Source organism: Lampetra planeri, chromosome 48 (genome assembly GCF_965212315.1).
Source record: "Lampetra planeri chromosome 48, kcLamPlan1.2.h2, whole genome shotgun sequence".
In the NCBI taxonomy this organism is placed as follows: domain Eukaryota; kingdom Metazoa; phylum Chordata; class Hyperoartia; order Petromyzontiformes; family Petromyzontidae; genus Lampetra; species Lampetra planeri.
The window spans coordinates 941,682-965,278 of NC_136154.1; the positions used below are offsets into that span (position 1 = coordinate 941,682).

The 23,597-nt window shown below is 57.8% G+C and overlaps 4 protein-coding genes across 4 annotated transcripts; all 4 read right to left on the bottom strand.

The window, feature by feature from the left end:
* Positions 1-359: 359 nt before the first annotated feature.
* LOC144733669 (uncharacterized) lies at positions 360-3,534 on the bottom strand. Its single transcript, XM_078615695.1, has 2 exons — positions 3,138-3,534; positions 360-838 (listed from the first exon to the last, which is right to left on the bottom strand). Exons 1-2 carry the CDS (start codon positions 3,532-3,534, stop codon positions 378-380), a joined length of 858 nt encoding a protein of 285 aa, XP_078471821.1. The 3' UTR covers positions 360-377.
* A 768-nt stretch (positions 3,535-4,302) lies between these two features.
* LOC144733809 (histone H2B type 3-B-like) lies at positions 4,303-4,845 on the bottom strand. The gene has a single exon (XM_078615821.1). The coding sequence runs from the start codon at positions 4,777-4,779 to the stop codon at positions 4,378-4,380; it is 402 nt and encodes a 133-aa protein (XP_078471947.1). The 5' UTR covers positions 4,780-4,845; the 3' UTR covers positions 4,303-4,377.
* Positions 4,846-5,491: 646 nt separating this feature from the next.
* Positions 5,492-5,803, bottom strand: LOC144733670 (histone H4). The gene has a single exon (XM_078615697.1). The coding sequence runs from the start codon at positions 5,801-5,803 to the stop codon at positions 5,492-5,494; it is 312 nt and encodes a 103-aa protein (XP_078471823.1).
* A 456-nt stretch (positions 5,804-6,259) lies between these two features.
* Positions 6,260-7,618, bottom strand: LOC144733806 (histone H1.2-like). The gene has a single exon (XM_078615818.1). It carries the CDS (start codon positions 7,553-7,555, stop codon positions 6,893-6,895), a length of 663 nt encoding a protein of 220 aa, XP_078471944.1. The 5' UTR covers positions 7,556-7,618; the 3' UTR covers positions 6,260-6,892.
* Positions 7,619-23,597: the final 15,979 nt, after the last annotated feature.

Sequence of the window (23,597 nt, forward strand, 5' to 3'; positions counted from 1 at the left end):
TGTTAGTTGTTTTATTTAATTTCAAAGTTTTAATTAAAAGCTATCTCAGGGAATTATTAGGGAATGTTACACGTGTTTAGCCAGGAAAGCCTCATTAATTTAAATGTTTTAATTAAAAGCTGAGGGAATTATAAGGGAATGTTACACTTGTTTAGCCAGGATAGCGTCACTGAGTCTAAAGGTTTTCGTAGGGTCATGCCAAATGTTTGCAGTAGGGGGCGATGTTGACGGACGGACACATTAATCTGTTGGTGGTCTGGTCCATTTCGTTCCTACCAGTATAACAAAACTCCTGTGTACGACTGTCCAAGCTCTTTGCAAGTAAGTGGGTGGCTCTGAAAAGAGCCGTTGTTGTGGTGGTAGAGGCGGCGGCGCGTTCACTTCTTTGCCTGAGAGGTCTTCTTGGGCAGCAGCACGGCCTGGATGTTGGGCAGCACACCGCCCTGGGCGATAGTCACGCCGCCCATGAGCTTGTTGAGCTCCTCGTCGTTTCGCACGGCGAGCTGCAGGTGTCGGGGGATGATCCTCGTCTTCTTGTTGTCGCGGGCGGCATTGCCAGCCAGCTCGAGGATCTCGGCAGAAAGGTACTCGAGCACGGCGGCCAGGTAGACGGGAGCTCCAGCGCCGACCCGCTGGGCGTAATTGCCCTTGCGGAGCAGCCTGTGAACGCGACCCACGGGGAACTGCAGGCCGGCGCGGGAAGAGCGGGACTTTGCCTTGGCGCGAGACTTGCCACCGGTCTTGCCGCGTCCAGACATTGTTAAGGGACCTAGGATGCAAAAAGCACTGGAGACAAAGTACGAACGATTTGTGACGTTGACACGCACCACCGGAGCGGCTTTTATAGCGGAGACGAGGATCGTAGAGCGCGCCGCTGCTGATTGGCTCCTCTCGGTCGAGTCCCGCCCTCTCCTTGAGCCACCAATGAAAAGCCGGGACGCGAGGATTCGATGTTGACTTTAATTATTTGTATCCATATATATTTTAATGCGGACACGCATCTTATGAATGAAACAATGCGATACACGTACTTAATAGGTTCAAGTTTTAAGCATGATAGAGTTAATTTATGGGCACGTGCTGGCAAGTCAAACTTATAAGCGGATTCCGCAAATATCAATGTATTATTGATTATAATCATCATTTTGAGGGACCGCATTGGTTATAAGAAATCATTGTGATAGCCTTGAGCTCGTGCTTGATCGCCCACGTGCCTATACGGTGTATATATATTTTCCTTTAACCGCCTGTTCGGGCAATGCCTAAAAATATATGTGCGTGAATAATTCAGTCTCTTAGTTTGCAAAATGTGAACTTCTTATCAGCTCGGGCTTGAAACAACATAAACCAATATCTTTGGGTTTAATAGTTAATATATTTAACCAAAATAACCCTTTTGTTGTACATTATGTAAACATGGTTTCCCAACGCTTATATACGACACCAACGTGTGATGTTGAAAAATATGAGCGGCGGGGTATAGAAAATGAACTTCATTGTCGCTTACGCCTGACGACTCGTGAGAGCCGTGACCAGCAAACGAAGGTTTCCGGCACCCGAACTTTGAAGGACACATGGAAGCGTTTTCATGAGTAAGTGGTGGCTCTGAAAAGAGCCTTTGTGTTGTGCTTTGAGGGCCGAGCTGGGCGTTCAAGCGCGTGTGGTGCCACAGCGACGGGGCCGCTCGGCCGAGCCAGGGAGCCGCCCGGCTTCCACCGCCGCACTGCCCCCCATCACCTCCCCCACATAAACACGCACCCGCACCCACGTAGGGCCTCGTGGTCGGGTCACCTACCCTGAGTTTTCACCCGAGGGCCCCCTAGGGGGGTTACCCCACGGTTTCTCAGGGCCAGGGAATTGGACAGGACCCTTCCCAGGCCAAGTAACACTGCGGCGCCGTGGGCGGATTTGAGATCGCACGACCACGGCGAGCTCAGAGAGCCCCGCAGTTAGAAACGCATACAAACACAAACACGGGTCAGCAAGGCAGATAGCTGGGATCAGGACCCGGGACGACTGATTGGTCGAAAGTTCAAAGGCCGGCGGGATCGCAAAAGAGCGGGAAATCCTAGGCTCAGGATTGGTCGAGAGACCAAGGCGGTCGGGACGGGGGCGCCTAGCCTTTGATGTGAATAGTTTAAAAGAAAACGCAGGGGCAGTAGGGAACTCTCTTCTTCTGGAGTTTGGACACGGGGTCAGCGACGAAGGAGTCATCGGGCGAGCCGCTAGATTGTCTGCAGGACGATCTGAGCGCCGCAAGGTCACCAAGGACTACAGACGGTATCGTGTTGCGCGCCTTACAACACCTCAGAGCGGAGGGTAGGATCCGTAGGAGAGGGTTAGTTCGGGGTAAGGACGAGTAGGAAAGCGGTTTAGCAGAGAGCGCAGCATAGAATAGGGCTACACGGCACCAGAGTGTGGGTTAGAAGCGCCTTGCTGTCCCGCACACACACACGGGTGGCTCGGTTGGTTAGCAAGGGCTAATAAAATCTCGAGCGTAGTAACAAAACCGTGTTGTTGGGTGTTTTTGGAACGTGGTATTAGCGTGCACTGCATTCGCGAGTGTGTGGTCGTATGCATAAAGGCCGTGGTCTCTGTACGATTGTGCGGGTACGGGGGTGTGTGCGTTAACGCCCGGGGAGAGCACTTTTGTGTGTCGGCGTGTGCCCCGCTTGCGTGTGCTCGTTACTTGCGTAAAGTGCGGCACGGTGGTGGACCCCTGACCCCCGACCCCACGGCTCGAGCGCGTAATCGGCTGCGCATTGTTGTACGGTTTGTCTCGCGCGCACGGCGGCGGCGGCTTGAGTCGTTGTGTCGGCGTGTGCCCCGCTTGCGTGTGCTCGTTACTTGCGTAAGTTCACGACGTGTGTAACACAGGTGCGCGATCCTAACGTGAGTGGTCAGTGTTGGGTGAGTGCCGTGCAGAGCTGTGTGTGGGTGTGCGCGTACGTGGTTAACTATGCCTGCTACGCGGACCCGCGGTGGAGGGGAATCCTCGGGTGACGGCTCCCACACCATGGGTGAGGAGCTTAGCGGCGGTTCGCTTAGCAGCGGGGGGGCGATTGATGATGTTAGTCCGGCCGTTAGTATTATCGAGGGAGGGATCTCGGGGGCTAGCGACCCCCACACGCGCTCGCCACGAATGCGGCGGGCGAGCTGAATGTCCTTGGGCATGATGGTGACGCGCTTGGCGTGGATGGCGCACAGGTTGGTGTCCTCGAAGAGCGCGACAAGGTACGCTTCGCTGGCCTCCTGCAGAGCCATGACAGCGGAGCTCTGGAAGCGCAGGTCGGTCTTGAAGTCCTGCGCGATCTCCCTGACGAGGCGCTGGAAGGGCAGTTTGCGGATGAGCAGCTCGGTGGACTTCTGGTAGCGGCGGATCTCGCGCAGAGCGACGGTGCCGGGCCTGTAGCGGTGAGGCTTCTTGACGCCGCCCGTGGCCGGAGCGCTCTTTCGGGCCGCCTTGGTGGCGAGTTGCTTGCGGGGGGCCTTGCCGCCCGTGGACTTGCGAGCCGTCTGCTTGGTGCGAGCCATGGCTTGGTGAGGGCAAAGATTCTCACAGGCGGGGAGAAGGCGGCTTATGTAGCCCAGAGCGCGCGCTCACTGGTCAGCGGAGTCGTGACGTGCGAAGAAGGGGAGCGTGCTGATTGGTTGGCAGCGTGCAATGATCTCGAGTCGTCAACTCTTCTTAATCAACAAAATGTTCACAGTTTGGATCATTTCAGAATGCCGCATCACGATGCAGTAGTACCCTTTGAGCGCCGTCGATGTCTTTAACGGATGTTATTTTCTCAAGCAAACACCTTTCCGAAAACAACTTTACAGTGCTCTGCATGATCTAAATAAAGTGTTAAGAAACTGCACTTCATTGGAAACAGTAATACGTAAAAATGTCGGAAAGAGGTGATCACAGGAATAGATATATATTCTCTTGGCATTGAGATGATGATCAATTATACTGCACGAGTCATCCATGCTAGGCGCTTACTTTTACATATATGTACACGTGCAAAATGTTAGTTCCTGCCCGAAAATACAACCACGAATTAAATATATTGCATTGCAAGGTTTTGGCGCCAAACATCCAATGTAATATCTGAATGGGCTGCAGATGAAATCAATGGACAAACAAGTCCAAGAAATGCCTGCTGGTGAATATGATGTGCCATGAATATTGTTATCGCTTTTATTCACGTGGAAACATGTTAAAATGCGTTCGATCTCTCCACTTCACTCAATGAGCGAACAATGTCCCCGCGTGAACCGGGGCTTTGTTGGAAGTTTCGTTTTGTACTCCTGCTAGGACTGGTACAAGCAGGTTCGTTGAGGTGGGTGGCTCTGAAAAGAGCCTTTGTAATTAATGGTGGAGTCGAGGCTTCACTTGGAGCTTGTGTACTTGGTGACGGCCTTGGTGCCCTCCGACACGGCGTGCTTGGCCAGCTCGCCGGGGAGCAGCAGTCGCACTGCGGTCTGGATCTCCCGAGAAGTGATGGTGGAGCGCTTGTTGTAGTGCGCCAGGCGGGACGCCTCAGAAGCGATGCGCTCGAAGATGTCGTTGACGAACGAGTTCATGATGCTCATTGCCTTGGACGAGATGCCGGTATCGGGGTGCACCTGCTTCATCACCTTGTAGATGTAAATGGCGTAGCTCTCCTTCCTGTGGTGGCGTCGCTTCTTGCCATCCTTGCGCGTAGCCTTGGTCACAGCCTTCTTGGAGCCCTTCTTGGGAGCAGGAACCTTGGCCGGCCCAGCGCTCTTTGATGCGGGAGGATCGGGCATGTCGACGCGTTGTAGGCAGCTTCAGGTCAGAACAGACGGGAAGCGAATGTGGATGTCGGTCGCGCGTTGAGCTCCTTTTATAGGAGGCGAGATGCAAATCAGAGGATCGTAGTGCGCGGCGCTGCTGAGTGGCTCTTTTAGTACCATCCCTCTCCATCAGCGTCCAATGAGAAACGCGGACGCGATGTTCACTTTAATATCGATTTTTACTGCAAATATAACACAATGTAATGTCCAAACATGTATATTAGTGAATTGCAGCCATGGCATTGCCTTTGTTTTAAAAAGGATGACGAGAATACCCAATACAGTATATTGTGTTTTGAGCGTGGGTTTTTTTGTTTCTTACGAGGGATTGTTTCACCACTCGTCTAATACGGCGCACGGGCGTTTTATGAACGCAATTTGGAAAAATACAAGCGCTCGGTGAAATACCAGAAATGGGTACTGTATTAACGCGTTCAAGAATCACGCCTTGTTAAATGTGACGTGTCGCGAATACCTTGATTTCTTTCATTCATGTGCAAGCAGATGAAGATTCGCCAACTCAACAAGCAAACGTCCACCACGCTCACGAGGAATTGGCGCGCAACAACCCAGGACATGTGCTCCATTTAGAAAGTATTTGGCAACACTGGCGCAAGCAGTTTCGAAGAGGTGGGTGGCTCTGAAAAGAGCCTTTGGGTTGGCTTAGTGTGCGAGAGATGGGCGCTCAGCCTCCGAAGCCGTAGAGAGTGCGGCCCTGGCGCTTGAGGGCGTAGACCACGTCCATGGCGGTGACGGTCTTGCGCTTGGCGTGCTCCGTGTAGGTGACGGCGTCGCGGATGACGTTCTCAAGGAAGACCTTCAGGACGCCGCGGGTCTCCTCGTAGATGAGGCCCGAGATGCGCTTCACACCGCCGCGGCGAGCGAGGCGGCGGATGGCGGGCTTGGTGATGCCCTGGATGTTGTCGCGCAGCACCTTGCGATGGCGTTTTGCGCCTCCCTTGCCGAGCCCCTTACCGCCTTTACCGCGTCCAGACATTCCGACTACTTCTGACAAAGCTCGCGAGAGACTGCGCGCTCAGCTTGCAGCAGCAGCCGCCTTTATACCCGAAGCGTGGTGACGTCACCGACCACCCCTGCCCTCCGCGATGGCTCCGCCTTAAACCTTAGACCTTTAACCTCTGTGACGAAGAAAACCCTCCACTGTCGTCAATAACACTTCCTTGACATGTATAATATGCGACGTTTTGGGCAATGACCCTTCTTCGAAGCACTCTGTAATGATATTGGCACACCCGCAGCGAACGCGAGAGGAACGCGATCTGTTGCAAGATTGCACGTGGAGTGAATAATCGGTGTAAGGTCTTGTTTTCAAGTGAACAAGATGAACTAACTTTATAATCGTGTGAAGCTAAACGGCTTCCAACACAATAGTTGAGTGAACGTCACCAACTAGTTCTCCCAAAGTAAGAAAGACATTGCAAACAATGCGATATTTACGTATAGAAATTAATTTTAATAGAGAAGTTTAGATGGTGCACCGCAATGTTTACAAAACAAAGTGAAAAGGCGAGAACGAGCGAATGAAGGCAAATTGAGTAAAGCTGTCTGGAATCAATACCTTTTTAGACTAAATTCCATATTTGGCACCAGTAACATGATGACGGAATGAAGAGGTGCAACACATAATTCGGACGTCGCTGAGATTACTCTGCACTCCGTTCGAGTGAGGGAGCTGCCACCCGCCTCGCCTGTGTTTGTGATCCCTGCTTTCGGGCTCGATTACTCCCATCACATCAATGCTTAAAACACATCGAGTGGGTAAAATGTTATAGTTAATTTGGCGAATGTACGTAACTTATCCAATCTACACAAATCCTCACGATTGAACTGCACCAAGCGTCGAGCTCCTTGATCAGGGCCGAGGCAAGGCGAGCAACCATCGCCACGCCGTAAATGGGTTTGACTTACAGAATATGGCACGCATTCAACAGCAACGTAATACACTGTCATGTGTTACCGATGAACTAATGGAAGCGCAGCAGCATCTGGTTCACTTTTTTAACTAAGTGGGTGGCTCTGAAAAGAGCCGTTGAGGTGGAGTGAATCGAGCGTCGTCCGATCGGATTCACTTCTTTGGCGCAGTCTTCTTGGGCTTGGCCGCGGCCTTCTTGGGCTTGGCCACCTTGGGTTTGGCGGCCTTGGCCTTGACGGTCTTGGGCTTAGCGACCTTGGGCTTCGCAGCCTTGGGCTTGGCTGGGCTCTTCGCCGCCTTCTTGGGCTTAACAGCCAACTTCACCTTTTTGGGGCTCTTGGCCGCCTTGGCAGCCGCGGGCTTCTTTGCTTTCTTGGGAGACTTCTTGGGCGCGGTCTTCTTGGCTGCCGCGGGCTTCTTCACCTTCTTGGCTGCCGCGGGCTTTTTAGCTGCGGGCTTTGCCGTTGACGACTTGGGCTTCGCCTTTGCGGCAGCCTTTTCCTTGTTGAGTTTGAAAGAGCCAGACGCGCCGCTGCCCTTCACTTGCGCCACGGCGTCTTTGGCCACGAGCTTCTTGATGGCCAACTTCACGCGGGCATTGTTCTTCTCCACGTCGTATCCTCCGGCAGCAAGCGACTTTTTGAGCGCAGGAAGAGACACGCCGTTCCTCTCCTTGCTGCTGGCCAGAGCCTTGAGGATGAGCTCGGACACGCTGGGGCCGACCTTCTTGGCCTTTGGAGCGGCGCGCTTCTTCTTGGGGCTTTTAGGCGCTGAAGTAGCCGCAGCTGGTGGTTGAGCAGGAGCAGTTTCCGCCATCTCAAGACGTCGCTTTTATCGCCTCGCCTCTTTGAAATCGAAATCAGCGCTCTCACGAATTCGAAACGAGTGTTCTCCAGGCCCGAGGTTATTATAGAAGCGGCGTACTGAATGCGGACGTCGCTGAGATCATCCAGAACTCAGCTCTGGTGAGGGAGTTGCCACCATACTCACTGTGTTTATCACGCCTGCCTTTGGGCTCGATTACTCCCGTAACGTTCATACTTACATGCATCTAGTTGATACATTATCACGAAGATCACTTCTTTAATGTACGTTACTTATGCAATATACGACAATGCTCACGATATAAATTATAATTCAAAACAAGTGAACAACCAACATTTGGGAGACATTGTTCGGTCAGGGCATGCTATGACGATTGTCGGTTTTCAAAAGTGTTACTGATGAACACTATTTAAAACGCACTCGAATTTTTTGCAAGACAAGATGCTTCAACAGACTACTCATATTTAATTCCAACGAAATATTTTCTATTTAAGTTTTGCCTCGCGCGCTCGCGATTCCTCCTCTCGCGCTATGGTGAGGACTGCGCGCCATGTCAACAGTCCCTTGTCACCGAACTTTTAACTGGACGTTTTAATCGAACTTTGAAATGAATAAATATATGGATTTTCAGATGGACAACAAACTGAAGAAATTTACTCAAAATTAACCGACATTAAATAGAAAGTTTAACATTTTACGTGGCAAGAGGTGAGTAGCTCACGCACTGCAGAAGGGTCGCGCGCCTTGAACAAGATCGAGGCACGGTGCACAATCATCACCACTCAAATTCAACTCAAGTGACTCTGCAGTCGAATGTTTAAAGAAAATATATAATCTTACGTTTAATGCACCGACAGAGTTGATATTCTAGGAGCGCAGGATGGTTCATCCGATGGGTTGTTTTTACTGCAATAAGTAACACGTATTTACTGCACTAAATAACACGAATGAGTAATCATTGGAAAGATGTTATTAACCATGTAAAAAATATTTAACTACACATATTTGTACCATCTTATTTGACAAGTAATATTATACTTTACCGAGTGTTGACATCCCCAGCGTTTACCAGTACTTTTTTGCTTACTATCAGCTAACACCGGCCACAACCCTGAGCTGATGTGCTCATTTGATCCCTTTTCTGACCGCTCAAAAAGAGCGAGTTTTATTCTTTAATAAACACGATTCTTTCTTCCAATAGGCATCCCAATTTATTCTAAACCATGTTCCATGATTGATGCAATGTTGGAATGCTGCTCAAATACCGTTCCTAAATTAGACATAAAGGGTATCTGGAATGAGCAGAGCATTCGTTTAATTGCGAGCAATTTGGGACGAGGGCAACTCGACGACGGTGTCCTTATTAAACAGGACCCTGCGGGGTGGGCTGGTAGGAACGAATAACCAAATAATATAAACATAATGTATTATTACACTTGTTAAGCCAGGAAAGCCCCACTGAGTCTGTGGTGCCACAGCGACGGGGCCGCTCGGCCGAGCCAGGGAGCCGCCCGGCTTCCACCGCCGCACTGCCCCCCATCACCTCCCCCACATAAACACGCACCCGCACCCACGTAGGGCCTCGTGGTCGGGTCACCTACCCTGAGTTTTCACCCGAGGGCCCCCTAGGGGGGTTACCCCACGGTTTCTCAGGGCCAGGGAATTGGACAGGACCCTTCCCAGGCCAAGTAACACTGCGGCGCCGTGGGCGGATTTGAGATCGCACGACCACGGCGAGCTCAGAGAGCCCCGCAGTTAGAAACGCATACAAACACAAACACGGGTCAGCAAGGCAGATAGCTGGGATCAGGACCCGGGACGACTGATTGGTCGAAAGTTCAAAGGCCGGCGGGATCGCAAAAGAGCGGGAAATCCTAGGCTCAGGATTGGTCGAGAGACCAAGGCGGTCGGGACGGGGGCGCCTAGCCTTTGATGTGAATAGTTTAAAAGAAAACGCAGGGGCAGTAGGGAACTCTCTTCTTCTGGAGTTTGGACACGGGGTCAGCGACGAAGGAGTCATCGGGCGAGCCGCTAGATTGTCTGCAGGACGATCTGAGCGCCGCAAGGTCACCAAGGACTACAGACGGTATCGTGTTGCGCGCCTTACAACACCTCAGAGCGGAGGGTAGGATCCGTAGGAGAGGGTTAGTTCGGGGTAAGGACGAGTAGGAAAGCGGTTTAGCAGAGAGCGCAGCATAGAATAGGGCTACACGGCACCAGAGTGTGGGTTAGAAGCGCCTTGCTGTCCCGCACACACACACGGGTGGCTCGGTTGGTTAGCAAGGGCTAATAAAATCTCGAGCGTAGTAACAAAACCGTGTTGTTGGGTGTTTTTGGAACGTGGTATTAGCGTGCACGGCATTCGCGAGTGTGTGGTCGTTGTACGCATAAAGGCCGTGGTCTCTGTACGATTGTGCGGGTACGGAGGTGTGTGCGTTAACGCCCGGGGAGAGCACTTTTGGTGTGTTGGCGTGACTACGCAGCCGTGTGAGAGGAGAATCGTCCTTGTACGATATTTGTGTTGACGTGCACGCGCGAGTGGGGGAGGGGACGAGTCGTCGTGTCGGCGTGTGCCCCGCTTGCGTGTGCTCGTTACTTGCGTAAGCTCTCGGCGTGCGTAATCGGCGTGCCCAAGGTGCGCGATCGTAACGTGGGCGGCCAGTGCGGCGCAGAGCGGCGCAGGAGTGGGTATCGCGTGTGGAGCTGTATGCGTGTGTGCGCGCACGTTCACGACGTGTGTAACACAGGTGCGCGATCCTAACGTGAGTGGTCAGGGTTGGGTGAGTGCCGTGCAGAGCTGTGTGTGGGTGTGCGCGTGCGTGGTTATCCATGCCTGCTACGCGGACCCGCGGTGGAGGGGAATCCTCGGGTGACGGCTCCCACACCCTGGGTGAGGAGCCTAGCGGCGGTTCGCTTAGCAGCGGGGGGGCGATTGATGATGTTAGTCCGGCCGTTAGTATTATCGAGGGAGGGATCTCGGGGGCTAGCGACCCCCACAAATTGGTGTCGGAAGCGGTACGGACCCCCGCGTTACCTCACGCTAAAATAAGACTGATATTTACCGGCCGGGGGGCCCCTTCGTGGAAGGCATTCGCCCGCAATCTCTTAGGGGCCAAGGAAATTAATGGATGGACGGACGCGCAGGCAGTACGTCAACTTAATATGAATCTTGATGGGCGGGCAGCCGATTTTGTAGAAGCGTTACCCGCGAGCGCACAGACACAGCTAGAGGAGCTGATGCGCCGACTCGATCAGCGTTTTGGCGCGCGTGACGAGGAGGAAGCAAAATCGGCCTTAGAGGCGCGCCGTCGCCAACCTGGCGAAGATCTCCGTGATTACGCCGAGGATGTGCGCGAGTTAACAAAGATCGCACGCCCGGGGTACGCAACTGAGGTTATTGAGGAACTGGCTGCCGAGAAAATCCAGCGGTACCTGTCTCGCACGGCGTGGTGGCAGCCAGACATGAGCTGCCCACGTCTTCCCTTTAACACCCTTGTCGAGCGCGCACGTAAGTGTGAAAGAATTCACAGCGAACGCGCGCAGCTCCGGGGGCTGGGACGAGAGCGCGCCATTGCGAGCCTGCTCTCGGAAGACGAGGAGGAGGAACAGGAGCTCGCGAGGACGGTAAGGGGCCGGGAAAGAGAACCTCCAGTGTGTCGCGAGACAACCCCGGGATGGGTTGCCGGTATACAAACGGGTATAAAGGATGTCTCCGGCCAGGTAACCCAGGTACGCGAGGAAACGAACAAAAATATGACCCAATTGCAATCCTCCGTTGAGACCATCCGATCTGAAATGGGGGACCTACGCGCCACGGTGGGAGGGTTATCTGGGAGGGTAGCCCGACTAGAGGCGGAGGGTGGACAGCGGCGTAATGGGGGGGGAGGGAGTGGGCGGGGGGCCCACTACGGAGCCGCCCCCCCTCCCCGGGCATGTTATATGTGCGATCGCCGAGGGCATCTAGTGAGAGACTGTCCTGAAATCACCCGAGCTAGGCAGGCGCGGGGGTTAAACTCCAACGCCTCCTAGTGAGCGGACCAACTAGGGGTGCAATCGACGCGGTCCCGATACAAATAGACGGTAATGGTAATAATGGCGAGCGAGTGATCTCCACACAGGTTCCAACAACAACGCCCACGGAAACGGTGACTCCTGGCGACTGGCTACGGGAGCTGGTGGCGGGGATCACGGGGGCCACGTCGCTGGTGGAAGGGGAGGTACACGGAGTGCGTACCCGAATTCTGCTGGACACGGGGGCCGTGGCCTCGCTCGTGAGCGCAGCGCACTGCAGCGCGATTGGGGTCGACGTGCGTCACCTGCAGGCACCGGACCGCGCGCTGCACACGGCGAGCGGAGCCGGAATGGGGCTGCTGGGGAGAGCCACCCTAGAGGTCCGCATAGGAAACCAGGTGTGCACACAGGAATTCTACGTTTCGAGTGTGTTGTGCCACGAGTGCATTGCAGGAACGGACCTCCTGGAAAAGTTGGGACTTAACGTACAGCCCCGGCAACGATGCGCTACGGTGGAGGGCAGCGGGGAGCGGATTCCGTTCCTAGGACAGGAGCCGAATCGCCCACGCTTCACACCCGTGGCCGCTACGCTGGTGTCGGCCGTCACCATCGGGCCTCTCGCCGAGATGCTGGTGCCAGTGGCAACCCTCTCCACCGACCCAACCCACCGACCATCGGGCGAGGTAATGCTGACTCCTCACCCGGAGTTGGCATCGCGATACGGGGTGGTAGGGTCAGCCACACTGGTAAACGCAGATGGGGGCCGGCTGTTTATACGTGTGTTTAACCCACACAGTACCCCGGCAATGATACGACGACGCACCCCGGTAGCCACCGTACACCCCCTGCACGCTCGCCACTCGAACGACTCGGTGTTCGCACTCTGGGCGGAGGACCCTGGCCGCCCCGAGGACAGCCAGGATCTGGCCTGGCGGGTCGGCCCGACCCCCCGAGCCGAGATTGTTCCCCTGCAGGATGCGTTACATGTGCCTTGGGCAGCCTTACCTAAGGGGGAGGCCGATCAGCTGCGCGGGTTATTGCGGGAGTACGCCGACGTGTTCAGTGAGCACGATTCGGACGTGGGCCGGACCGACCTGGTCAAGCACCAAATTGACACAGGTGCAGCCCGACCCATCAAACTCCCCGCATACCGAGTGGGCGCGCCTGAACGGACCCAGATCAAAGAGGCAGTCACGGATATGCTACGCGATAACATAATCCAGCCCTCCGCGAGCCCTTGGTCTGCCCCGGTGGTACTGGTAACGAAAAAGGACGGATCGACTCGGTTCTGCGTTGATTACCGAAAATTGAACGCAGTCACCCTCGGCGACGCTTTTCCCATCCCACGCATCGACGACACCTTCGACAGTCTCGCAGGAGCGCGGTATTTTTCCACCCTCGATCTGGCGTCCGGTTACTGGCAGGTGGAGATGACGGAGGAGGATCGGCCAAAAACAGCATTCACCACCCCGATGGGCCTGTTTGAGTTTCGAGTGTTGCCGTTCGGACTCACTAACGCGCCCGCGACGTTCCAGCGGTTGATGGAGTTGGTGATGCGGGGCTTGCAGTGGGAACAGTGCCTGATTTACCTGGACGACGTAATAGTGTTCAGTAGGTCGCTGTCCGAACACTGGTCCAGGCTGCGGGAAGTATTCCAGCGACTGCGAGCAGCCCATCTCAAGCTCAAGCCACGTAAGTGTTACATTGCGCAACGCGAGGTGGGGTACCTCGGACACCGAGTCAGCGAGGCAGGGGTGAGCACCGATCCCGAGAAGGTGCGTGCCGTAGTGGATTGGCCGCGGCCGAGGAACCTGACGGAGATCAGGTCATTCTTGGGACTCGCCACTTATTACCGTCGATTTGTAAAGGGATTCAGTGAGATTGCACGCCCCCTCACCCAACTCACCTCCCCTAAGAACCCCTATCAGTGGTCGGAGGCCTGCCAGACGGCTTTCACCACACTCAAAGACCACCTCACCCACACCCCCACCTTGGCTTTCCCAGATTTCACCACCGATTTTATTTTGGACACTGACGCCTGCAGCAGTGGGCTGGGCGCGGTGCTGTCGCAAGTGCAGGGTGGGACGGAGCGGGTCATTGCGTACGCCAGTCGGACCCTGAGCGGGGCCGAACTGAACTATTGTGTAACCCGTCAGGAACTGTATGCTGTAATTTTCGCGTGTAAACAGTTCCGACCGTACTTGTACGGCAGGAAATGTCGTGTGCGCACCGATCATTATGCACTGCAGTTCCTCCTTACATTCAAGGAACCGCGGGGGCAGATGGCTCGATGGCTGGCGCAGCTGCAGGAGTACAACCTGCAGATCGAGTACCGAGCGGGGCGAACACACGCGAACGCGGACGCCTTGTCAAGACGGCCCGCGGTGCGCGCTGAGACGAGGGAGGGAGACGCCTGCCCGTGCTTCACGGGGGGACGCTGCCGCCAGGCAGCAGAACCCAAGGAGCGCGCGGAAACTAAACTCCCCCCCCCGAGAGAGAGTGCAGTGTGCGCCGCAGGAACCCCTGCAGAAGGAGCCCGGGGACAGACGGATCATCCCACCCCAACCGGGCGGATCCAAGAGGATGTCGGCTGCGCCTTCCCGGGCTTGGACGACGAGCAGCTGCGACAAACCCAGCAGCGGGATCCGGATCTGGCGGCGGTGGAGGCGGCACTGCGAGAGAGGAAGGATGCACTACCAGGGCCCTGGAGCGGTTTGTATGCCCGGTTGTGTGTAGAAAACGGGGTGGTGAGGGAACTGGCCGACGCTGGGCAGCCGGGGTGCATCTGCGTTCCCGCCCATGTGCGGCCCCAACTACTACGACTGGTACACGACCACCCGCTCGGGGGCCATGATGGGGAACGGCGCACCCGGGAGACTCTGCGTCGCCAGTATCTCTGGCCTAAATTAGCGCAAGATGTGGCCGCCTGGGTGCAGGGCTGCCGGGCCTGTCAGCAGTGTGGGCAAAAGCCGGCGAGGTACCAGGTACCCCTGAGGCCGTTCCGAGTCAGTCGGACGAATCAGTTGGTCGGAATCGACCTGCAGGGGCCCTTTCCACGATCCCACCGGGGCAACCGATATATTCTTGTAGCGGTGGAGTACTTCACCCGCTACCCCGTGGCGGTGGCTATCCCGGATAAAACAGCCCTCGTAGTGGCCCGGGCCTTCGTGGAAAACTACGTACTTAAGTGCGGGATCCCCGAACGAGTCATTACCGACCAGGGTAGTGAATTCGAGGCCGAACTATTCCAGGCGCTGTGCCGAGAGTTCGGGATCCAGAAGGACCGAACCACGGCATATCACCCCCAGGCGAACGGGATGGTAGAGAGGATGAACCAGACTCTGGCCGGGAAGCTTAAACGCATGGCGGCCGCGAATCAACAGGACTGGGACGAACACCTCCCCTATGCCCTGTTCGCCTACACCACCGCCGTTCACACATCTACAGGACAGACCCCGTTCCTAATGATGTTTGGTCGCGAGTCTCGCCTGCCCGCAGATCTGCTGTTCGGTGTCCCTCCGCCGCAACGGGAGGAAGGGAGCCACCCCATGGAGCACTTGCTGGAGACCCTGCGAGAGGCCAGGGGCCGAGCCTACCCGCACGGAGAGGCCGCGCACCAGCGGCAAGAGCAGGGCGCCCGACCCCGTATGGAGCCCCCCTTCTACACTGCGGGCTCCGAGGTGTGGCTGTACACTCCCCGCGTCGGTGCCGGACAGGTGGGGAAGCTGACCACCTACTGGCGAGGACCCTGGATTGTGAGACGGCAGATCTCACCATGGACGGTGCTGATTCAGGGAGGAGAGAGGGGCCGGGAGATGGTGGTCAACATCCGCCGACTGAAGCCGTGGCGAGCAGCCCCCGAGGGGGGGAGCCCCGCCGTCCAAGTACCCCGAAACCCCGGGGTCCCCCCACCCCCCGTGCCCGGGGGCCTCGCGCAGTATATGGGCCCCACGGAGCCCCGGGCTCCGAGGGGCCCCGGGCGGGGCCGGGGGCGACGAGGACGGCGACCCTTAAACCCCACCGCCTCTGAGTTTGTCCCCCAGCCCGCAGGTGCCGGAGACCGAGGGGAGCCGTTGGAATGGAGGAGGAGACCACCGCCGGAGCCCCAGGAGACGGAGCCGCCACCCCCGAGGCCAGCCACAAGGGCCGGGCGAATCCCGCGGACCCCGCGGCGATACCTCGTGGGGGCAACCCAGGCGAGGTGCTCCAGTCAACCCGGGACGGGGACTGGCACCCCGGGGGGCTATGTGGTGCCACAGCGACGGGGCCGCTCGGCCGAGCCAGGGAGCCGCCCGGCTTCCACCGCCGCACTGCCCCCCATCACCCCCCCCACATAAACACGCACCCGCACCCACGTAGGGCCTCGTGGTCGGGTCACCTACCCTGAGTTTTCACCCGAGGGCCCCCTAGGGGGGTTACCCCACGGTTTCTCAGGGCCAGGGAATTGGACAGGACCCTTCCCAGGCCAAGTAACACTGCGGCGCCGTGGGCGGATTTGAGATCGCACGACCACGGCGAGCTCAGAGAGCCCCGCAGTTAGAAACGCATACAAACACAAACACGGGTCAGCAAGGCAGATAGCTGGGATCAGGACCCGGGACGACTGATTGGTCGAAAGTTCAAAGGCCGGCGGGATCGCAAAAGAGCGGGAAATCCTAGGCTCAGGATTGGTCGAGAGACCAAGGCGGTCGGGACGGGGGCGCCTAGCCTTTGATGTGAATAGTTTAAAAGAAAACGCAGGGGCAGTAGGGAACTCTCTTCTTCTGGAGTTTGGACACGGGGTCAGCGACGAAGGAGTCATCGGGCGAGCCGCTAGATTGTCTGCAGGACGATCTGAGCGCCGCAAGGTCACCAAGGACTACAGACGGTATCGTGTTGCGCGCCTTACAACACCTCAGAGCGGAGGGTAGGATCCGTAGGAGAGGGTTAGTTCGGGGTAAGGACGAGTAGGAAAGCGGTTTAGCAGAGAGCGCAGCATAGAATAGGGCTACACGGCACCAGAGTGTGGGTTAGAAGCGCCTTGCTGTCCCGCACACACACACGGGTGGCTCGGTTGGTTAGCAAGGGCTAATAAAATCTCGAGCGTAGTAACAAAACCGTGTTGTTGGGTGTTTTTGGAACGTGGTATTAGCGTGCACGGCATTCGCGAGTGTGTGGTCGTTGTACGCATAAAGGCCGTGGTCTCTGTACGATTGTGCGGGTACGGAGGTGTGTGCGTTAACGCCCGGGGAGAGCACTTTTGGTGTGTTGGCGTGACTACGCAGCCGTGTGAGAGGAGAATCGTCCTTGTACGATATTTGTGTTGACGTGCACGCGCGAGTGGGGGAGGGGACGAGTCGTCGTGTCGGCGTGTGCCCCGCTTGCGTGTGCTCGTTACTTGCGTAAGCTCTCGGCGTGCGTAATCGGCGTGCCCAAGGTGCGCGATCGTAACGTGGGCGGCCAGCGCGGCGCAGAGCGGCGCAGGAGTGGGTATCGCGTGTGGAGCTGTATGCGTGTGTGCGCGCACGTTCACGACGTGTGTAACACAGGTGCGCGATCCTAACGTGAGTGGTCAGGGTTGGGTGAGTGCCGTGCAGAGCTGTGTGTGGGTGTGCGCGTGCGTGGTTATCCATGCCTGCTACGCGGACCCGCGGTGGAGGGGAATCCTCGGGTGACGGCTCCCACACCCTGGGTGAGGAGCCTAGCGGCGGTTCGCTTAGCAGCGGGGGGGCGATTGATGATGTTAGTCCGGCCGTTAGTATTATCGAGGGAGGGATCTCGGGGGCTAGCGACCCCCACAACTACAGACGGTATCGTGTTGCGCGCCTTACAACACCTCAGAGCGGAGGGTAGGATCCGTAGGAGAGGGTTAGTTCGGGGTAAGGACGAGTAGGAAAGCGGTTTAGCAGAGAGCGCAGCATAGAATAGGGCTACACGGCACCAGAGTGTGGGTTAGAAGCGCCTTGCTGTCCCGCACACACACACGGGTGGCTCGGTTGGTTAGCAAGGGCTAATAAAATCTCGAGCGTAGTAACAAAACCGTGTTGTTGGGTGTTTTTGGAACGTGGTATTAGCGTGCACTGCATTCGCGAGTGTGTGGTCGTATGCATAAAGGCCGTGGTCTCTGTACGATTGTGCGGGTACGGGGGTGTGTGCGTTAACGCCCGGGGAGAGCACTTTTGTGTGTCGGCGTGTGCCCCGCTTGCGTGTGCTCGTTACTTGCGTAAAGTGCGGCGCGGTGGTGGACCCCTGACCCCCGACCCCACGGCTCGAGCGCGTAATCGGCTGCGCATTGTTGTACGGTTTGTCTCGCGCGCACGGCGGCGGCGGCTTGAGTCGTTGTGTCGGCGTGTGCCCCGGTTGCGTGTGCTCGTTACTTGCGTAAGTTCACGACGTGTGTAACACAGGTGCACGATCCTAACGTGAGTGGTCAGTGTTGGGTGAGTGCCGTGCAGAGCTGTGTGTGGGTGTGCGCGTACGTGGTTAACTATGCCTGCTACGCGGACCCGCGGTGGAGGGGAATCCTCGGGTGACGGCTCCCACACCATGGGTGAGGAGCTTAGCGGCGGTTCGCTTAGCAGCGGGGGGGCGATTGATGATGTTAGTCCGGCCGTTAGTATTATCGAGGGAGGGATCTCGGGGGCTAGCGACCCCCACAAATTGGTGTCAGAAGCGGTACGGACCCCCGCGTTACCTCACGCTAAAATAAGACTAATATTTACCGGCAGGGGGGCCCCTTCGTGGAAGGCATTCGCCCGCAATCTCTTAGGGGCTAAGGAAATTAATGGATGGACGGACGTGCAGGCAGTACGTCAACTTAATATGAATCTTGATGGGCGGGCAGCCGATTTTGTAGAAGCGTTACCCGCGAGCGCACAGACACAGCTAGAGGAGCTGATGCGCCGACTCGATCAGCGTTTTGGCACGCGTGACGAGGAGGAAGCAAAATCGGCCTTAGAGGCGCGCCGTCGCCAACCTGGCGAAGATCTCCGTGATTACGCCGAGGATGTGCGCGAGTTAACAAAGATCGCACGCCCGGGGTACGCAACGGAGGTTATTGAGGAACTGGCTGCCGAGAAAATCCAGCGGTACCTGTCTCGCACGGCGTGGTGGCAGCCAGACCTGAGCTGCCCACGTCTTCCCTTTAACACCCTTGTCGAGCGCGCACGTAAGTGTGAAAGAATTCACAGCGAACGCGCGCAGCTCCGGGGGCTGGGACGAGAGCGCGCCATTGCGAGCCTGCTCTCGGAAGACGAGGAGGAGGAACAGGAGCTCGCGAGGACGGTAAGGGGCCGGGAAAGAGAGCCTCCAGTGTCCCGCGAGACAACCCCGGGATGGGTTGCCGGTATACAAACGGGTATAAAGGATGTCTCCGGCCAGGTAACCCAGATAGACAACAAGGTAAACCAAGTAGGTGAGGAAACGAATAAAAATATGGCCAAACTGCAATCCTCCGTTGAGACCATCCGATCCGAAATGGGGGACCTACGCGCCACGGTGGGAGGGTTATCTGGGAGGGTAGCCCGACTAGAGGCGGAGGGTGGACAGCGGCGTAATGGGGGGGGAGGGAGTGGGCAGGGGGCCCACTACGGAGCCGCCCCCCCTCCCCGGGCATGTTATATGTGTGATCGCCGAGGGCATCTAGTGAGAGACTGTCCTGAAATCACCCGAGCTAGGCAGGCGCGGGGGTTAAACTCCAACGCCTCCTAGTGAGCGGACCAACTAGGGGTGCAATCGACGCGGTCCCGATACAAATAGACGGTAATGAGAATAATGGCGAGCGAGTGATCCATAAACAGGTTACAACAACAACACCCAAGGGCGCGGGGACCTCGGGCGATTGGCTGCGGGAGCTGGTGGCAGGGATAACGGGAGCCACGTCGCTGGTGGAAGGCCAGGTGAACGGGCAGCGCACCCGGATCCTGCTGGACACGGGCGCCGTGGCCTCTCTCATGAGCGCCGCGCACTGCAGCATGCTCGGGGTGGACGTGGGCTGCCTGCAGGCCCCGGATCGCGCGCTGCACACGGCAAGCGGAGCCGGGATGGGGTTGCTGGGGAAGGTCTCCCTCGAGGTCCGTCTAGGAAACCAGGTGTGCACACAGGAATTCTACGTTTCGAGTGTGTTGTGCCACGAGTGCATTGCAGGAACGGACCTCCTGGAAAAGTTGGGACTTAACGTACAGCCCCGGCAACGATGCGCTACGGTGGAGGGCAGCGGGGAGCGGATTCCGTTCCTAGGACAGGAGCCGAATCGCCCACGCTTCACACCCGTGGCCGCTACGCTGGTGTCGGCCGTCACCATCGGGCCTCTCGCCGAGATGCTGGTGCCAGTGGCAACCCTCTCCACCGACCCAACCCACCGACCATCGGGCGAGGTAATGCTGACTCCTCACCCAGAGTTGGCATCGCGATACGGGGTGGTAGGGTCAGCCACACTGGTAAACGCAGATGGGGGCCGGCTGTTTATACGTGTGTTTAACCCACACAGTACCCCGGCAATGATACGACGACGCACCCCGGTAGCCACCGTACACCCCCTGCACGCTCGCCACTCGAACGACTCGGTGTTCGCACTCTGGGCGGAGGACCCTGGCCGCCCCGAGGACAGCCAGGATCTGGCCTGGCGGGTCGGCCCGACCCCCCGAGCCGAGATTGTTCCCCTGCAGGATGCGTTACATGTGCCTTGGGCAGCCTTACCTAAGGGGGAGGCCGATCAGCTGCGCGGGTTATTGCGGGAGTACGCCGACGTGTTCAGTGAGCACGATTCGGACGTGGGCCGGACCGACCTGGTCAAACACCAAATTGACACAGGTGCAGCCCGACCCATCAAACTCCCCGCATACCGAGTGGGCGCGCCTGAACGGACCCAGATCAAAGAGGCAGTCACGGATATGCTACGCGATAACATAATCCAGCCCTCCGCGAGCCCTTGGTCTGCCCCGGTGGTACTGGTAACGAAAAAGGACGGATCGACTCGGTTCTGCGTTGATTACCGAAAATTGAACGCAGTCACCCTCGGCGACGCTTTTCCCATCCCACGCATCGACGACACCTTCGACAGTCTCGCAGGAGCGCGGTATTTTTCCACCCTCGATCTGGCGTCCGGTTACTGGCAGGTGGAGATGACGGAGGAGGATCGGCCAAAAACAGCATTCACCACCCCGATGGGCCTGTTTGAGTTTCGAGTGTTGCCGTTCGGACTCACTAACGCGCCCGCGACGTTCCAGCGGTTGATGGAGTTGGTGATGCGGGGCTTGCAGTGGGAACAGTGCCTGATTTACCTGGACGACGTAATAGTGTTCAGTAGGTCGCTGTCCGAACACTGGTCCAGGCTGCGGGAAGTATTCCAGCGACTGCGAGCAGCCCATCTCAAGCTCAAGCCACGTAAGTGTTACATTGCGCAACGCGAGGTGGGGTACCTCGGACACCGAGTCAGCGAGGCAGGGGTGAGCACCGATCCCGAGAAGGTGCGTGCCGTAATGGATTGGCCGCGGCCGAGGAACCTGACGGAGATCAGGTCATTCTTGGGACTCGCCACTTATTACCGTCGATTTGTAAAGGGATTCAGTGAGATTGCACGCCCCCTCACCCAACTCACCTCCCCTAAGAACCCCTATCAGTGGTCGGAGGCCTGCCAGACGGCTTTCACCACACTCAAAGACCACCTCACCCACACCCCCACCTTGGCTTTCCCAGATTTCACCACCGATTTTATTTTGGACACTGACGCCTGCAGCAGTGGGCTGGGCGCGGTGCTGTCGCAAGTGCAGGGTGGGACGGAGCGGGTCATCGCATACGCCAGTCGGACCCTGAGCGGGGCCGAACTGAACTATTGTGTAACCCGTCAGGAACTGTATGCTGTAATTTTCGCGTGTAAACAGTTCCGACCGTACTTGTACGGCAGGAAATGTCGTGTGCGCACCGATCATTATGCACTGCAGTTCCTCCTTACATTCAAGGAACCGCGGGGGCAGATGGCTCGATGGCTGGCGCAGCTGCAGGAGTACAACCTGCAGATCGAGTACCGAGCGGGGCGAACACACGCGAACGCGGACGCCTTGTCAAGACGGCCCGCGGTGCGCGCTGAGACGAGGGAGGGAGACGCCTGCCCGTGCTTCACGGGGGGACGCTGCCGCCAGGCAGCAGAACCCAAGGAGCGCGCGGAAACTAAACTCCCCCCCCCGAGAGAGAGTGCAGTGTGCGCCGCAGGAACCCCTGCAGAAGGAGCCCGGGGACAGACGGATCATCCCACCCCAACCGGGCAGATCCAAGAGGATGTCGGCTGCGCCTTCCCGGGCTTGGACGACGAGCAGCTGCGACAAACCCAGCAGCGGGATCCGGATCTGGCGGCGGTGGAGGCGGCACTGCGAGAGAGGAAGGATGCACTACCAGGGCCCTGGAGCGGTTTGTATGCCCGGTTGTGTGTAGAAAACGGGGTGGTGAGGGAACTGGCCGACGCTGGGCAGCCGGGGTGCATCTGCGTTCCCGCCCATGTGCGGCCCCAACTACTACGACTGGTACACGACCACCCGCTCGGGGGCCATGATGGGGAACGGCGCACCCGGGAGACTCTGCGTCGCCAGTATCTCTGGCCTAAATTAGCGCAAGATGTGGCCGCCTGGGTGCAGGGCTGCCGGGCCTGTCAGCAGTGTGGGCAAAAGCCGGCGAGGTACCAGGTACCCCTGAGGCCGTTCCGAGTCAGTCGGACGAATCAGTTGGTCGGATTCGACCTGCAGGGGCCCTTTCCACGATCCCACCGGGGCAACCGATATATTCTTGTAGCGGTGGAGTACTTCACCCGCTACCCCGTGGCGGTGGCTATCCCGGATAAAACAGCCCTCGTAGTGGCCCGGGCCTTCGTGGAAAACTACGTACTTAAGTGCGGGATCCCCGAACGAGTCATTACCGACCAGGGTAGTGAATTCGAGGCCGAACTATTCCAGGCGCTGTGCCGAGAGTTCGGGATCCAGAAGGACCGAACCACGGCATATCACCCCCAGGCGAACGGGATGGTAGAGAGGATGAACCAGACTCTGGCCGGGAAGCTTAAACGCATGGCGGCCGCGAATCAACAGGACTGGGACGAACACCTCCCCTATGCCCTGTTCGCCTACACCACCGCCGTTCACACATCTACAGGACAGACCCCGTTCCTAATGATGTTTGGTCGCGAGTCTCGCCTGCCCGCAGATCTGCTGTTCGGTGTCCCTCCGCCGCAACGGGAGGAAGGGAGCCACCCCATGGAGCACTTGCTGGAGACCCTGCGAGAGGCCAGGGGCCGAGCCTACCCGCACGGAGAGGCCGCGCACCAGCGGCAAGAGCAGGGCGCCCGACCCCGTATGGAGCCCCCCTTCTACACTGCGGGCTCCGAGGTGTGGCTGTACACTCCCCGCGTCGGTGCCGGACAGGTGGGGAAGCTGACCACCTACTGGCGAGGACCCTGGATTGTGAGACGGCAGATCTCACCATGGACGGTGCTGATTCAGGGAGGAGAGAGGGGCCGGGAGATGGTGGTCAACATCCGCCGACTGAAGCCGTGGCGAGCAGCCCCCGAGGGGGGGAGCCCCGCCGTCCAAGTACCCCGAAACCCCGGGGTCCCCCCACCCCCCGTGCCCGGGGGCCTCGCGCAGTATATGGGCCCCACGGAGACCCGGGCTCCGAGGGGCCCCGGGCGGGGCCGGGGGCGACGAGGACGGCGACCCTTAAACCCCACCGCCTCTGAGTTTGTCCCCCAGCCCGCAGGTGCCGGAGACCGAGGGGAGCCGTTGGAATGGAGGAGGAGACCACCGCCGGAGCCCCAGGAGACGGAGCCGCCACCCCCGAGGCCAGCCACAAGGGCCGGGCGAATCCCGCGGACCCCGCGGCGATACCTCGTGGGGGCAACCCAGGCGAGGTGCTCCAGTCAACCCGGGACGGGGACTGGCACCCCGGGGGGCTATGTGGTGCCACAGCGACGGGGCCGCTCGGCCGAGCCAGGGAGCCGCCCGGCTTCCACCGCCGCACTGCCCCCCATCACCTCCCCCACATAAACACGCACCCGCAC

Excerpts from the sequence above, each read along its gene's own strand:
- LOC144733669 (XM_078615695.1), bottom strand. The coding sequence starts at position 3,534 with ATGGCTCGCACCAAGCAGACGGCTCGCAAGTCCACGGGCGGCAAGGCC. Across the intron at positions 839-3,137 it reads GCTCGCCCGCCGCATTCGTG|CCGCTCCGGTGGTGCGTGTC; the intron begins GCGAGCGCGTGT and ends CCGCTATAAAAG.
- LOC144733670 (XM_078615697.1), bottom strand. The coding sequence starts at position 5,803 with ATGTCTGGACGCGGTAAAGGCGGTAAGGGGCTCGGCAAGGGAGGCGCA.
- LOC144733809 (XM_078615821.1), bottom strand. The coding sequence starts at position 4,779 with ATGCCCGATCCTCCCGCATCAAAGAGCGCTGGGCCGGCCAAGGTTCCT.
- LOC144733806 (XM_078615818.1), bottom strand. The coding sequence starts at position 7,555 with ATGGCGGAAACTGCTCCTGCTCAACCACCAGCTGCGGCTACTTCAGCG.